The 13,262-nt window shown below is 35.1% G+C and overlaps 1 protein-coding gene across 3 annotated transcripts in view; it reads left to right on the top strand.

Annotated features, from left to right (window-relative positions):
* MGAT4A (alpha-1,3-mannosyl-glycoprotein 4-beta-N-acetylglucosaminyltransferase A) overlaps nt 1-13,262 on the top strand; it is a 144,285-nt gene that overhangs the window by 97,517 nt on the left and 33,506 nt on the right. For all 3 annotated transcript variants that reach the window (XM_036879986.2, XM_036879988.2, XM_036879987.2), the window contains exons 6-8: nt 8,875-8,921; nt 10,622-10,735; nt 12,163-12,238. In XM_036879986.2, the coding sequence (XP_036735881.1) occupies nt 8,875-8,921; nt 10,622-10,735; nt 12,163-12,238 (237 nt within the window). The remainder of the gene's footprint in view (nt 1-8,874; nt 8,922-10,621; nt 10,736-12,162; nt 12,239-13,262) is intronic.

Genomic DNA, 13,262 nt, shown 5'->3' on the forward strand with positions numbered 1-13,262 from the left:
TTCATTGATTCTTTCTGTTGTTTTATTCTTCTGGATTTTACTTATTTCTGCTCTAATCTTTATTATGTCCCTCCTTCTACTGACTTTGGCCTTATTTGTTCTTCTTTTTCTAGTTTCGTTAATTGTGACTTTAGACTGTTCATATGGGTTTGTTCTTTTGTGAGGTAGGCCTGTATTACAATATACTTCCCTCTTAGCATGGCATTTGCTGCTTCCCATAGATTTTGTGGTATTGAATTATTGTTGTCATTCATCTACATATATTGCTTGATCTCTGTTTTTATTTGGTCATTGATCCATTGATTTTTTACGAGCATGTTGTTAAGCCTCCATGCTTTTTTTTGTGGGATTTTTTATTTTCTTTGTGTAATTTATTTCTAGTTTCATACCTTAGTGGTCTGAGCAGCTGGTTGCTCAATTTATTGAGGCTCTTTCTGTGGCCTAGTATATGATCTATTCTTGAAAATGTTCCATGTGCACTTGAGAAGACTGCATATGCTGCTGCGTTTGGATGGAGTGTTCTGTAGATGTCCATTAGTTCCATCTGTTCTAGTGTGTTTTCAGTGCCTCTGTGTCCTTACTTATTTTCTGTCTGGTTGCTTTGTCCTTTGGAGTGAGTGGTGTGTTGAAGTCTCCTAAAATGAATACATTGCATTCTATTTCCTCCTTTAATTCTGTTAGTATTTTTTCACATATGTGGGTGCTCTTGTGTTGGGTACATAGGTATTTATAATGGTTATATCCTCTTGTTGGACTGACCCCTTTTTCATTATGTAATGTCCTTTGTCTCTTGCTGCTTTCTTTATTTTGACAACTGTTTTGTCTAATACAAGTACTGCAAGTCTTGCTTTTTTCTCCCTTTTAGTTGCATGAAATGTCTTTTTCCGTTCCTTCACTTTTAGTCTCTGTATGTCTTTGGGTTTGAAGTGAGTCTTTTGTAGACAGCATATAGATGGGTCTTGTTTTTTTATCCATCCAGTGACTGTGTCTTTTAATTGGTGCATTCAGACCATTTACATTTAGGGTTATTATTGATAGGTGTTTTGTTATTGCCATTGCAGGCTTTAGATTTGTAGTTACCAAAGGTTCAAGGGTAATTCCCTTACTTTCTAACAGTCTAACTTAACTCACTTAGTACGCTATTACAAACACAATATAGATGTTCTTTTTTTTTCCTCCTTTTTCTTCCTCATCCATTCTTTATATATTAGGTATCATATTCTTTACTCTTTGTCTATCCTTTGACTGACTTTGGGGGTACTTGCTTTGATTTTTCATCTTCTTAGTAATTAACAGTTCTGTTTACTTTCCTTTCGGTTTATTTCCTGTAGTGACAGCTATTTAGCCTTAGTAACACTTGCATCTATAGCAGTCCCTCTAAAATGCAATGTAGAAATGGTTTGTGGGAGGTAAATTCTCTCTGCGTTTACTTACCTCGTAATTGTTTAATCCCTCCTTCAAATTTAAGTGATAATCTTGCTGGGTAGAGTATTCTTGGTTTTTGGCCCTCCTGTTTCATTTCATTAAATATATCATGCCACTCCCTTCTGACCTGTAAGGTTTCTGTTGAGAAGTCTGATAATAGCCTGATGGGTTTTCCTTTATATGTGATCTTTTTCTCTCCCTAACTGCTTTTAAAAGTCTGTCCTTATTCTTGATCTTTGTCATTTTAATTATTATATGTCTTGGTGTTGTCTTCCTTGGGTTCCTTGTGTTGGGAGATCTGGGCACCTCCATGGCCTGAGAGACTATCTCCTTCCCCAGATTGAGGAAGTTTTCAGCATTACCTCCTCAAAGATATTTTCTATCCCCTTTTTCTCTCTCTTCTTCTTCTGGTACCCCTATTATGTGAATATTGTTCCATTTATATTGGCCACATAGTTTTCTCAATATTCTTTCCTTCCTAGAGATCCTTTCTTCTCTCTGTGCCTCAGCTTCTATGTATTCCTCGTCTGTAATTTCTACTCCATTTACTGTCTCTTCTAATACATCTAATCTGCTTTTAAATCCTTCCATTGTATGTTTCATTTCAGATATGGAATTTCTCAATGATTGAATCTCTGTCCTAAATTTGTCCCTTAGTTTTTGAATATTTTTCTGTACCTCCATGAGCATGTTTATGATTTTTATTTTGAACTCTCAGGAAGATTGGTGAGTTCAGTTTCACTTGGTCCTTATTCTGGTGTATTTGGTATTTTGCTTTGGACCAGGTTCCTTTGACGTTTCATATTTGTATGTGGCGCCCTCTAGTGCCCAGAGCTCTAGTTTCTGGAGCTGCTCTTCCCCTGGAGTGATGTCTGGTGTCGCAAGGGAACAGCGCTAGTGCCTGGGGGGAGGAAAGGGCTGTTTCCTGCTTCCCGGCTTCAGTACCTGTCTCCACTGTCACTACCAGTGGGGTGAGCATACAGGTGTAAGCCTCTGTGCTTTGGGTTTTAGCTGATGTAGGCGGGGCCTCCCTCTGGCTGGCCTAACACCAGGGCAGTGTCTGCCAGCTTGGGAGCAGGTGCCAGCAGGCTGGGAAGAAGGCACAGCAGTGTGCGTATCTCAGGGGGGCCTTGGAGCGGCATAGGCAGCTAGGGGGTTGGAGTGTCTGAAGCTCCTGAATGTGCCCACCAGTGTGGGCAGAGTGCACCTGGACAATTTCATCCAACTATCCATTCTCCTGAGCAGCACACTATGTGCAATCCTTGCTCCTTTAGCAATCCTCTCACTGTTAGGAAGTCTCTCAGACTGCCCACCTTTCTTTTGTCCCAGAGCAGTTGGATGTGGATCCCTTTTTTCCACAAGCAGCTGTGATCTCAGTCTCTCCAAGTATTCTCCCTGTCTGAGCTCTCCAATCCCACAAAAGTCCAGAGCATCGTTCAATGTAGGTTTGTGCTCCCAGAGCAGATCTCTAGGGCTGGGTGTTCAGTAGTCCTAGATTTCCACCCCCTCCCCACTCTGATTCTCTTCCTCCCTCCCATGAGCTGGGGTGGGGGACAGCCTTGGGTCCTGCCGGATCATGGCTTTGGTCCGTTACCCTGTTCCGTGAGGTCTGCTCTTTCTTTCTCCAGGTGTATGGAGTCTGGCTCAGCCTTCTTTTCTGTTGCTCTTTCAGGATTAGTTGTATTTACTATATTTTCATATTATGTGTGGTTTTGGGAGGAGGTCTCTGTCTTAATCTCTCACGCTGCCATCTTTAATCCAATCTCTATAGTTCATTTTCTTAAAGTAGTATAAATTGATTTGTGGATGTTAAACATTTGTGCTTCCCTGTAATGAATCTCACTTGGTCATGGCATATTATCCTTTTAATACACTGTTGAGTTTGTTTTGCTAATATTTGTTAAAGATTTTTGTATTTATGTTTATCAGGGAAATTGGCCTATAATTTTCTTTTTTTTTATAGTGTCTTTGTATGGTTTTGGTACCACATAATGCTGGCCTTATAAAATGAACTAATAAGTATTCCTTCCTCTTCAATTTTTTGGAATAATACAGGTATTGACTCTTTGAATTTTTGGTGGAATTCACCTGTGAAGCTGTCTGCACCTGGATTTTTCTATGTTGGGAGTTTTTGATTACTGATTCAACTTCCTTGCTAGTAATTGGTCTATTCAGATTTTCTTTTTCTTTCTGATTGAATCTTGGAAGATTGTATGTTTCTCAGGTTTATCCATTTCTTCTAGTTGTCTACTTTGTTGGCAGATAATTGTTCATAGTATTCTCTTAGGATGCTTTATATTTCTGTGGTATGGGGTGTAATTTCTCCTCTTTCATTTCTGATTTTATTTGGGCTCTCTTTTTTCTTGATGAGTCTGGCAAAAGATTTGTTGATTTTGTTTATCTTTTCAAAGAACCAGCTCTTAATTTCACTGATCTATCTATTTTTTGTCTCATTTATTTCCACTCTGATTTTTATTGCTTTTTCTTTCTACTAAATTTGGACTTTGTTTCTTCTTTTTCTAGTTCTTTTAAATGTAAAGTTAGATTTTTTCAATTTGAGATAATTGTTTCTTGAGGTAGGCCTATATTGCTATGAACTACCCTCTTAGGACTGCTTTTGTTGCATCCTAAATATTTTGGAATGTTGTGTTTCCATTTTCATTTGTCTTGATATATTTTTGGATTTCCCTTTTGATCTCTTTGTTGAGTCCTTGTTTGTTTTGTAGCATGTTGTTTAATCTCCATATGTTTGTGTTTTTTCCAGTTTTCTTCTTGTAATTGATTTCTAGTTTCATACTGTTGTGATCAGAAAAGATACTTGATATGATTTCAGTCTTCTTAAATTTATTGAGACTTATTTTGTGACCTAGCACGTGAATCTATCCTGGAGAATGTTCTATGTGCACTTGAAAATAATTTGTATTCTGTTTTTGGATGGCATGTTCTGTATTCTGTCTCACCAGGTCTTGTCCAGTGCACTAGTGTAATCTAAGGCAGAGACAAAGCCCTGATTAACATAATAATCGACCTAAAATATTCTTTTTAGTGTTTTGTAGTTTTGAATAGAAATATGTATCAGATTTAGGCTTAAATGTCAAATCTTCAGAGAGACTTCCTTTGACTATCCTGTTGAAATAAGTCACTTCTCTTTTTCTCTATTATTGCATACTATTTTTATAGCACTTAATAAATATTCAGTTCTTTATGCTGTATTATTTTGTTTTTGTTTTATGGACTGTGTCTTACACTAGTTTTAGATTCCACAAGGAGAGATCCTTTCAGTTTTATTCACTAATCTATACTCAGCGGTTGAGATATGTGGATACGATATGGATATATATGTGTATATATATATATATTCCAGCTTATGATTTGGGCACTGAGTAAATATTTGTGGAGTGAAGTGATTAGAAGGAACATAGTAAATTTACATACAAAGGACATTTTTAAAACCAACTTTTGCCATCCAAGTTATTTAAAATACACTCCTTTTAATTTCAAGTTCTTTTGCTATGGTATTTAAAATTTCTTCCTTGTTTTCATCTGGATAACTTTTATAGCAGCCTCGTGTCTCTGACATTTGCAACATTTATTTATCTTTCATTGGATCTTGTCTCTAACTTTCTGTTTTTATTTTAGACCACAGAAACTTGTGTAGTTTATTTTAAGACAAAAATCCTTTTTCCTCAGATTTCTGTTTCACATATATTCTCTTTGCATTAGTACAGAACACACCAGCTGTAGCATATTCAAAAATGATGTTATTTCATATATTGATTGACTTTAATTGAAAGTTTCTCTGAAATCAGTTGACTTTGTTGCAGTTCTCTGACTGCCATGGCATTTCACCACTATGTATTTCTTTTTAAGTTGGACTTTATAAATTTATGATTTAAAATAACAAAGATTATTATTTTACTATTTCCAATTCAATTTATACACTTCTGGTAAAACTGATACTTAAGTCATATTTGTATGTCAGTGCATTGTTAGGCATATATGAGTATTTGTTGGTGTATTGCATCAATGTCAGTGGCATATTTGAACCTGCTTTTGTGCTTCTTAAACTTTATATCCCTAAGAGAAGCTGCATGACATTGTACTCCCATAGTACTGTGCACAATCTGAAATACTTGTTTTTTTTAATTAAACTTTTTACTATCTCTTAGGCTTTTAAAATGTAATTCATACAGTATACAGTTCATCTATTTAAAGTCAGAGTATGCAGCCATCAATTCAGTCAATTTCAGAACATATCTTCATCCCCAAAAGGAAGTCTGGATCCCTTAGCCATCATCCATTAATACCCCTCTCCCACAAGCTGTAGACATTCAGTGATCTACTTTCTCGCTCTATAGATCTTTCTATTCTGGACATTGTATATAAGTACAATCTTAAAATATGTGTTCCTTTGTGACTGGCTTCTTTCACTTAGCACGTTTTCAAGGTTCATCCATGCTGCAATATGTGTCAATAGTATCTCTTGGTCTTAATATAAAAATATTTAATTTTACTTGACTGTTTCTCTCCAGGAAAAAGTGCTCTTCTTTTGCTCTGTATGTTCACTTTCTCTCCCACTTATCCAACCATAATGTTCACATACCCCTAGAATACATATATCTTGGCTTTAGATTCAGATACATTCTCAGAATTGGATGATAAAAATTACCTTTTAGAAGTCTCCACATGCCTTAGAAAGGATTTTGGGAAAGTGCTTTCTTAACTTAAAACAAGCAAGCCCCAAGATATCAGAGACTGCCTGCTTGTGAACACTTAAGAGGTAGGGAAACAAAAGTAAAGGCCCTGCTGGGAACAAAGACTAGCTTAGCTCTGTATTTCTAGGCCAGTTATATGTTTAGCTTTCTTAAGATGAATACCAGAACAGTTCCCTTAGGTGATATCAGAAAAGGTTGACTGTGTTATTTAAAAAGTGACACCAGTTATAGTCATTTAAGCCAATTGTGTCAGTCAGCATGCAACATAAGGATTACATGTAGTGTGAGATTGCTTGCATTTTTTTAAATTTTGGTATCCTTAATATACAATCATGTGAGCAACATTGTGGATACTAGATTCCCCCCATTATTAAGTCCCCACCACATACCCCATTACAGTCACTGTCCATCAGCATAGTAAGATGCTATTGAGTCACTACTTGTCTTCTCTGTGCTATACTGCCTTCCCTGTGCACCCCCACTATGTTAGGTGTGCTTATCGTAATGCCTCTTATTCCCCTTCTCCCTCCCTTCCCACCCGTCCTTCCCAGTCCCTTTCCCTTTGGTAACTGTTAGTCAATTCTTGGGTTCTGTGAGTCCGCTGCTGTTTTGTTCCTTCAGTTTTTCTTTGTTCTTATGCTCCACATCATTTGGTACTTGTCTTTCTCCACCTGGCGTATTTCACTGAGCATAATACCCTCTAGCTCCATCCATGTTGTTGCAAATGTAGGATTTGTTTTCTTCTTACAGCTGAATAATATTCCATTGTGTATATGTACCACATCTTCTTTATCCATTAATCTACTGATGGACACTTAGGTTGCTTCCATTTCTTGGCTATTATAAATACTAATGTGATAAACTTAGGGGTGCGTATCTCTTTTTCAAACTGGGCTGATGCATTCTTAGGGTAAATTCCTAGGAGTGGACTTCCCAGGTCAAATGGTTTTTCTATTTTGAGTTTTTTGAGGAACCTCCATATTGCTTTCCACAATGGTTGAACTAGTTTACATTCCCATCAGCAGTGTAGGAGGGTTCCCCTTTCTCTGCATCCACGCCAGCATTTGTTGTTACTATTCTTTTCTATATTGGCCATCCTAACTGGTGTGAGGTGATATCTCATTGTGGTTTTAATTTGCATTTCCCTGATAATTAGTGATGTGGAGCAGTTTTTCATGTGACTACTGGCCATCTGAATTTCTTGTTTGGAGAATTGTCTGTTCATATCCTCCGTCCATTTTTTAATCAGGTTATTTGCTTTTTGGATGTTGAGGCGTGTGAGTTCTTTATATATTTTGGATGTGAACCCCTTGTTGGATATGTCTTTTACAAATATATTCCCCCGTACTGTAGGATGCCTTTTTGTTCTGTTGATGGTGTCCTTTGAGATTGCTTGCATTTTATAAATTTTATTACACATCACACAATCTGTACTCACATAAGCTTATTCTTCTTGCCCCCCGCTCTTAGACAGTCTACTGGAGACAGGGAGCTGGTCTTATATTCATCTTTGTATTCCTGGTTCCTTGGACAGGCCAATCTCTGGCCCACAATAAGTGCTAATCAAATTGAATTTCAGGTTGTTAAATTCCTTTAAGTTTATATAAATCAGGCATGTTTCATATTCTCCAGAGTTATAGCCTAATGAGTGGTAAAGTAGTCATTGTTTAAACATTTGGGTGATAATTTACTTTAAAAGAAATCTTTAATGTTTGGATTCACGTAGGTGAAGTACAGAGGGCTTTAAGCTGTGTGCCAGTTAAATCTCCATAGTACTTTTTTAAAAGAGTTCGGAGGATTTGGTCTTAACAAGATGTCTCACTTCTAAGTCTTTATTTAACAATAAAAACAGGAATTACTTTCAGTTAACAGAAATTAAAGTTAAAATATTTTCCCAGAAAACCTCTTAGAAAACAACTTCTTATAATTCAGTAGTTTTGTGATTTCCAGGGTTAAGCTTTATCTTTTATTGGTTTGGTTTGTTTTCCTCAAGTATTAGCATTTTGGCATTCTAAATAACATATATTTTTTGTATCACTGATTCCTTTTAACAACTGGGCATTTTTAATATAAGCTGTCACTGTATTTAAAATTGATAGGGAGTATTGGATCAGATCTTTATTTGTATATAGTTTAGAAGCACACAGGTCTGATAACCATTCTAACAGTGGTTAAAATGCTCTTCACTTGGATTCCCATTATCATCCCAGTAGTAATAATACAGGTTAACAACATGGCTTTTTACTACATAGTTTTATCATTTAATGTTATAGTCTCTGAGGTATTACTTCCTCTCACCTTTTATTTATTTATTTTTAATAGGGTAGGAAACTGAGAATCAGAGAAATGACTTTAGATTTTTTGGCCAGTGGCTACTTGAAGCTAAGTTTTATGATTCCAAGAGGAAAAATCTTTCCTGTAGCATGCTGTGTTTGCTGTATATTCACTACTTATAATTTGGATCTTTCAGGAGAAGTAGGAATAGTTTTTGTTTATTGAATTGAACATAGACAATTGAAAATAATTAAAGCTTACAAATCTGCTTATTGTGTTAAGTTCTCAGTGATACACAGTAGTACAATAAAGTAGAATACAGAAATTCACAAGGTGGCTGAAAGTTTAATGTGATGTTTTCACTTAACTTTTAATCATTTACTTAATTCAAGTTTAGTATTGAAAGTTAAATAAAAGTATAAAAACATGAATGTAGATACAGTTTTTTTTTCTTTCCCAGACAGATATTGATTATGTACATGGTGTTGTAGCCAACCTGGAGAAAGAGTAAGTTGTTTTTAACTATGGAAATGAAAATATTTTAGCTACTATTATCTCTTGGCTTCTTGCTAAAAAAAAAAACACCTTCTTTTTATAGTCCATTTCTCTGTGGAGTTCAGTGTTCATTGGACCACCTATCTTTGGTCTTTTACATTGTCATAAAGTAGGTGCATGTGTATCCAGTTACCTTATGGGACGAATTGGTGTGTTTCATTATAGTAAAGACTAGAATGTCATAAGTAACACTACCACATAACTGTCATTAATCTTTAAGACAGAGAATATAGAGTCATATGAGATTACTTAAATCTTTCACTCTGTTTACCAAGAAAAAAAGTTTTTTCCTCACAGGTAGTCATGTAGCACTTTCAAACCTCAGTGCTAAACTGTATCTAAATCTGTTCTATTCTGAAAATATTAACAACTTATTGTGAGCAAAGCACACAGCAGGTAACAAATAAAAAGCTTAGTAAGTTTTAGGTATCATTAGTTTTTATAACATTGCCTTCATAGCTCTAATAGTGATATGCTGAAAAGTAGTCTTGGTGTGGTTTCCTCATTGAATTGTATCTGTTTTTGCCCCCCAAAACATATCTTCTACTTACAAAGACATGTAGAAATCTTTAAATTCTAGATTTAAAATCAAGTGGCTCTAACTTTGGTTATAAAAATGCTAAAACCAGAGATTTAAAAAAAATAAGCACAGTTAAGAATTAAATTGCAATTGTTAGATTTTCCTGATGTGCCCAATTTCTTGGCAACCTTTATATAAGAACAATTTAGTATAGACTCCTTAAATATAGGAACAGAGCAGTAATTATTGGTCTCTCTTCTCATAGACTACCTGGGTAGGTCCGTGGGCCTTAGGCAGTGATTCTGTCAATTCCCTTCTTCCTCAATGTGTAGGAAAACCAAGCCCAGAAAAAAAGTGCAGTTAAGCACTAAGAATATTTGTGTGAAAGGAGGTAATTATACAGGTGTTTTGTGGAGATCTGCAAAAATGAAGTCAGGGAGAATGCAAATGTGTACATTCATCAGTAAAGACTGATTTAAAAAACTTTAGAACAGAATTTCTCAGCCTTGGCACTATTCACATTTGGGGCTTCTTTGCTATGAAGACTGTCTTATACATTGTTTAGCACATCCCTGGTGTCTGCCCACTAGATGTCAGTAGTACTGCCCACAGTTGCAACAGCCAGATGTCTCCGGACATTGCTCAGTGTACCATCATGGGGGCAAGATCACTCCCTGTTGAAAAACACAAATTTAGAATAACGTGTAGTATATAACCCACAACTAAATCTTCCTGAAAATTGAAGAACTTTGATTTTTGCAAAAGTATGTGTATATAGATATGCATACTCATTAGTTTGTCTTCAATTCCCTGTTTTCTGTGATACCTTGATTTTTTCTTTCAATTCTGATAATTTTTAGGAATGTAATACCTGCACTTGGCCTAGGATTTCTATGCTACTCTGAGGATAGTGGCATTTTACACTGTTCTTAAAGCATAATTTTGAAAAACCCCTGTGCTCTTGGAAAAACATGTATTTTCTGGCAAATAAAATCAGTGATGAGCTACTTCATTAAATACACTGTGACCTAACAGTATACCTTTTTGGTGTGTGTCATATTAAATACACTAAGTTGAGCATTAAGATAAATAAAATCCCACAGAATTTAATCAGTTACCTTTCTCATGATAGATTTTCTAAAGAAATCAATTCTGGCTTGTTGGAAATAATATCACCTCCTGAAAGCTATTATCCTGACCTGAGAAGCTTAAAGGAGACATTTGGAGACTCTAAAGAAAGAGTAAGGTGAGCCTGTGTTGTTTGAAAATCCCCTATCCCTCGAGTATAATACATAATAAATATAGTTCTAATTTACTGGAACTGATCACATTTTAGAGCTAAAGAATTTTGGGGTTTTCATTTTTTTTTTAATTCTGTGGAGTTTCTGATGAGAGGTTGAGTTTGGTAAATTTAATAATTTTTTTAACTGCCTTGCTCTATGATGTTATAACTTTTCTTAAGAGTATATTCAGTATAATTCAATAGTTAGTCCAGGTAGAAATTTCTTATCTGTATGCAACATAAACGACAACTGACTTGATAAAAGTGATGAAGATGATAATACTGTTAGTGCAAAATTACATTGCAGTAATATTATTAGACAATTGGATTTGTTTCTGAATATCTAAAATTAAAGGACTTAAAAACTTTTATTGTATTGTAATTAAAAACAAAGTAATCTAAGAGATACTGGTGTTAGTTTTGGGTTTTCTATAACCAGATAAAAGGAAAAAATACTGTTTAGAGAAGAAATTTATTATAGTTCATGAGTTGTCACAGGACAGATAGGTCCACAGAAGTAGATAATTGTCTCTTGATAAATATAATTTCATTTTTTAAAATGTAGGGCTGAATTTGATTAAAAAATTCCATATAGTCTCATTAAATTCGGCTTGTGAGGTATATTCTGGAGAAGTTTAGTATGATTCAAAGCTTTTATATTACTGCGTTTTTTTAAAAACTGGCTTTTGGAACCAGTTCCCTTATTCAACATTATTAGTGTGTTTCTGTAAGCCACTAAGAATACATAAAAGGACTTAATACTGTAAATTTTAATATGATGTTTTGGTTTTTTTAAACATACCATACATATTTATTAATTTCTATCTTTATGGAAAACACAGTCATAGGCACCAGAGCAGTGATCCCCAAAATATAATTTATAAAGCACCAATTCCCAGAGATAGTAAGATGTTACTGAAAAAAGGGGTAAAGAAGTTTAGAAAATATTAGGTTAAAAGTTGTTTTCAACAACTATATCTACTTCTGGATGTTTTAGTGCCTCTAATATACTAATGTATCTCCAGATGGGGAATATATGTGCCTTCCAAACTTACTTGACACTAGACTCCTTTTTTCCTCAGCATGTCTTGAGGATTCGTGTTTTGGGAATACATTTTGATAAAGGCGTCATTAGAGAAAAGTGAATTCTCTTTCACTCTTTAAATGGATATATTGTGTATATATGTGTATATCTATATACCTATGTAGATAGATACATATAATTGTGTGTGTATATGTGTATGCGTATAAAATTTATATAGTCCATATATAGTATATGTTATAAAATATAGTACATGTAGTACATATAATATAAAACATTATACAGCTAATCTTATTTTTGTAAAAATTGAGTCTGATAATTAACTTATTTTTGAAAATTTGTATTTCAGATGGAGAACAAAGCAAAACCTAGATTATTGTTTTCTAATGATGTATGCTCAGGAAAAGGGCACATATTACATTCAGGTAAGTGTGGTTTTCCTTTAATGCTTTTAACACTTACAAAGGAAAAATAATACCAAGGGTATATTTTCATTAAAACCGGGAGTTTTGAAAGTATAAGTCAAGCCTTCCAAGACCTATGAGATCCTAACACTAAATCAGGGCAGAAAGGTGTGTCATAGTCACTGAGGGCATGACCTCTGTAGTTCCATTCTCTGGTTTAGCACAACACTAGCTGTCACTCAGTGGGATGACAATGGATGGATCACTCCTCACCTCCTTTCTTTTCTCCCATCCCTCCATCTTCTTTCTCATACTCTCACTCTGTTGAAAGAAGTAAGAACTGTTAAAAGAACTAAGATTTAATTACTTGGCAAGTTTTAAGGATTTCCTTATTTTTTTAGTTGTCTTATGATAAAATAGTTTTTGATATGCTACAATACATTTACATTTATATTGAAGATAATAAAACTGACATTTAATTCTAATGGTCCAACTTTTAGCAGCAGTACGACTAAAAAAATAAATAGATAATGTTATGAGTTTTAAGTTACCTAAGTAGGCAACAACTTAAATAATTCTAAGAGCTTCTTATTTCTTCCAAATCTCATTCTCCTTGATGACTTAAGCTTAAATTTTGCAATTGGAATTTAATTTATTTAACCAAAGGTCTTTATTCCTTGTTCAAAATGAAATACCTGGAGAATTATAGCACATTAAGCCTGTCAGGTATGTTTTAGTATAAAAAGTTTATTAGAGACATTTTGATTGGGGGGACAAAGATGGAGAGTAGGGAAGGCAATGTGGAAACCTCCTCTCACATACATACCAAGGAAGGAAATACCATTAAACCTGAAAATGACCTGAAGACTGCAAAACAGACCACCTACACCTGACGAAGAAGAGAAAACCACACAGAGAAGGATAAAATGGCAGAGCCACTATTGAATGGGACCCAAACCCTTCCTCCATCCCAGCCCACAGGCAGGAGGAAGAGGAACAGAGCAGGGAGGGGATTGTCACTCAGGAGCTCTGTGCACCTGACCCT

This window comes from Manis pentadactyla, chromosome 2 (genome assembly GCF_030020395.1).
Source record: "Manis pentadactyla isolate mManPen7 chromosome 2, mManPen7.hap1, whole genome shotgun sequence".
Lineage (NCBI taxonomy): Eukaryota > Metazoa > Chordata > Mammalia > Pholidota > Manidae > Manis > Manis pentadactyla.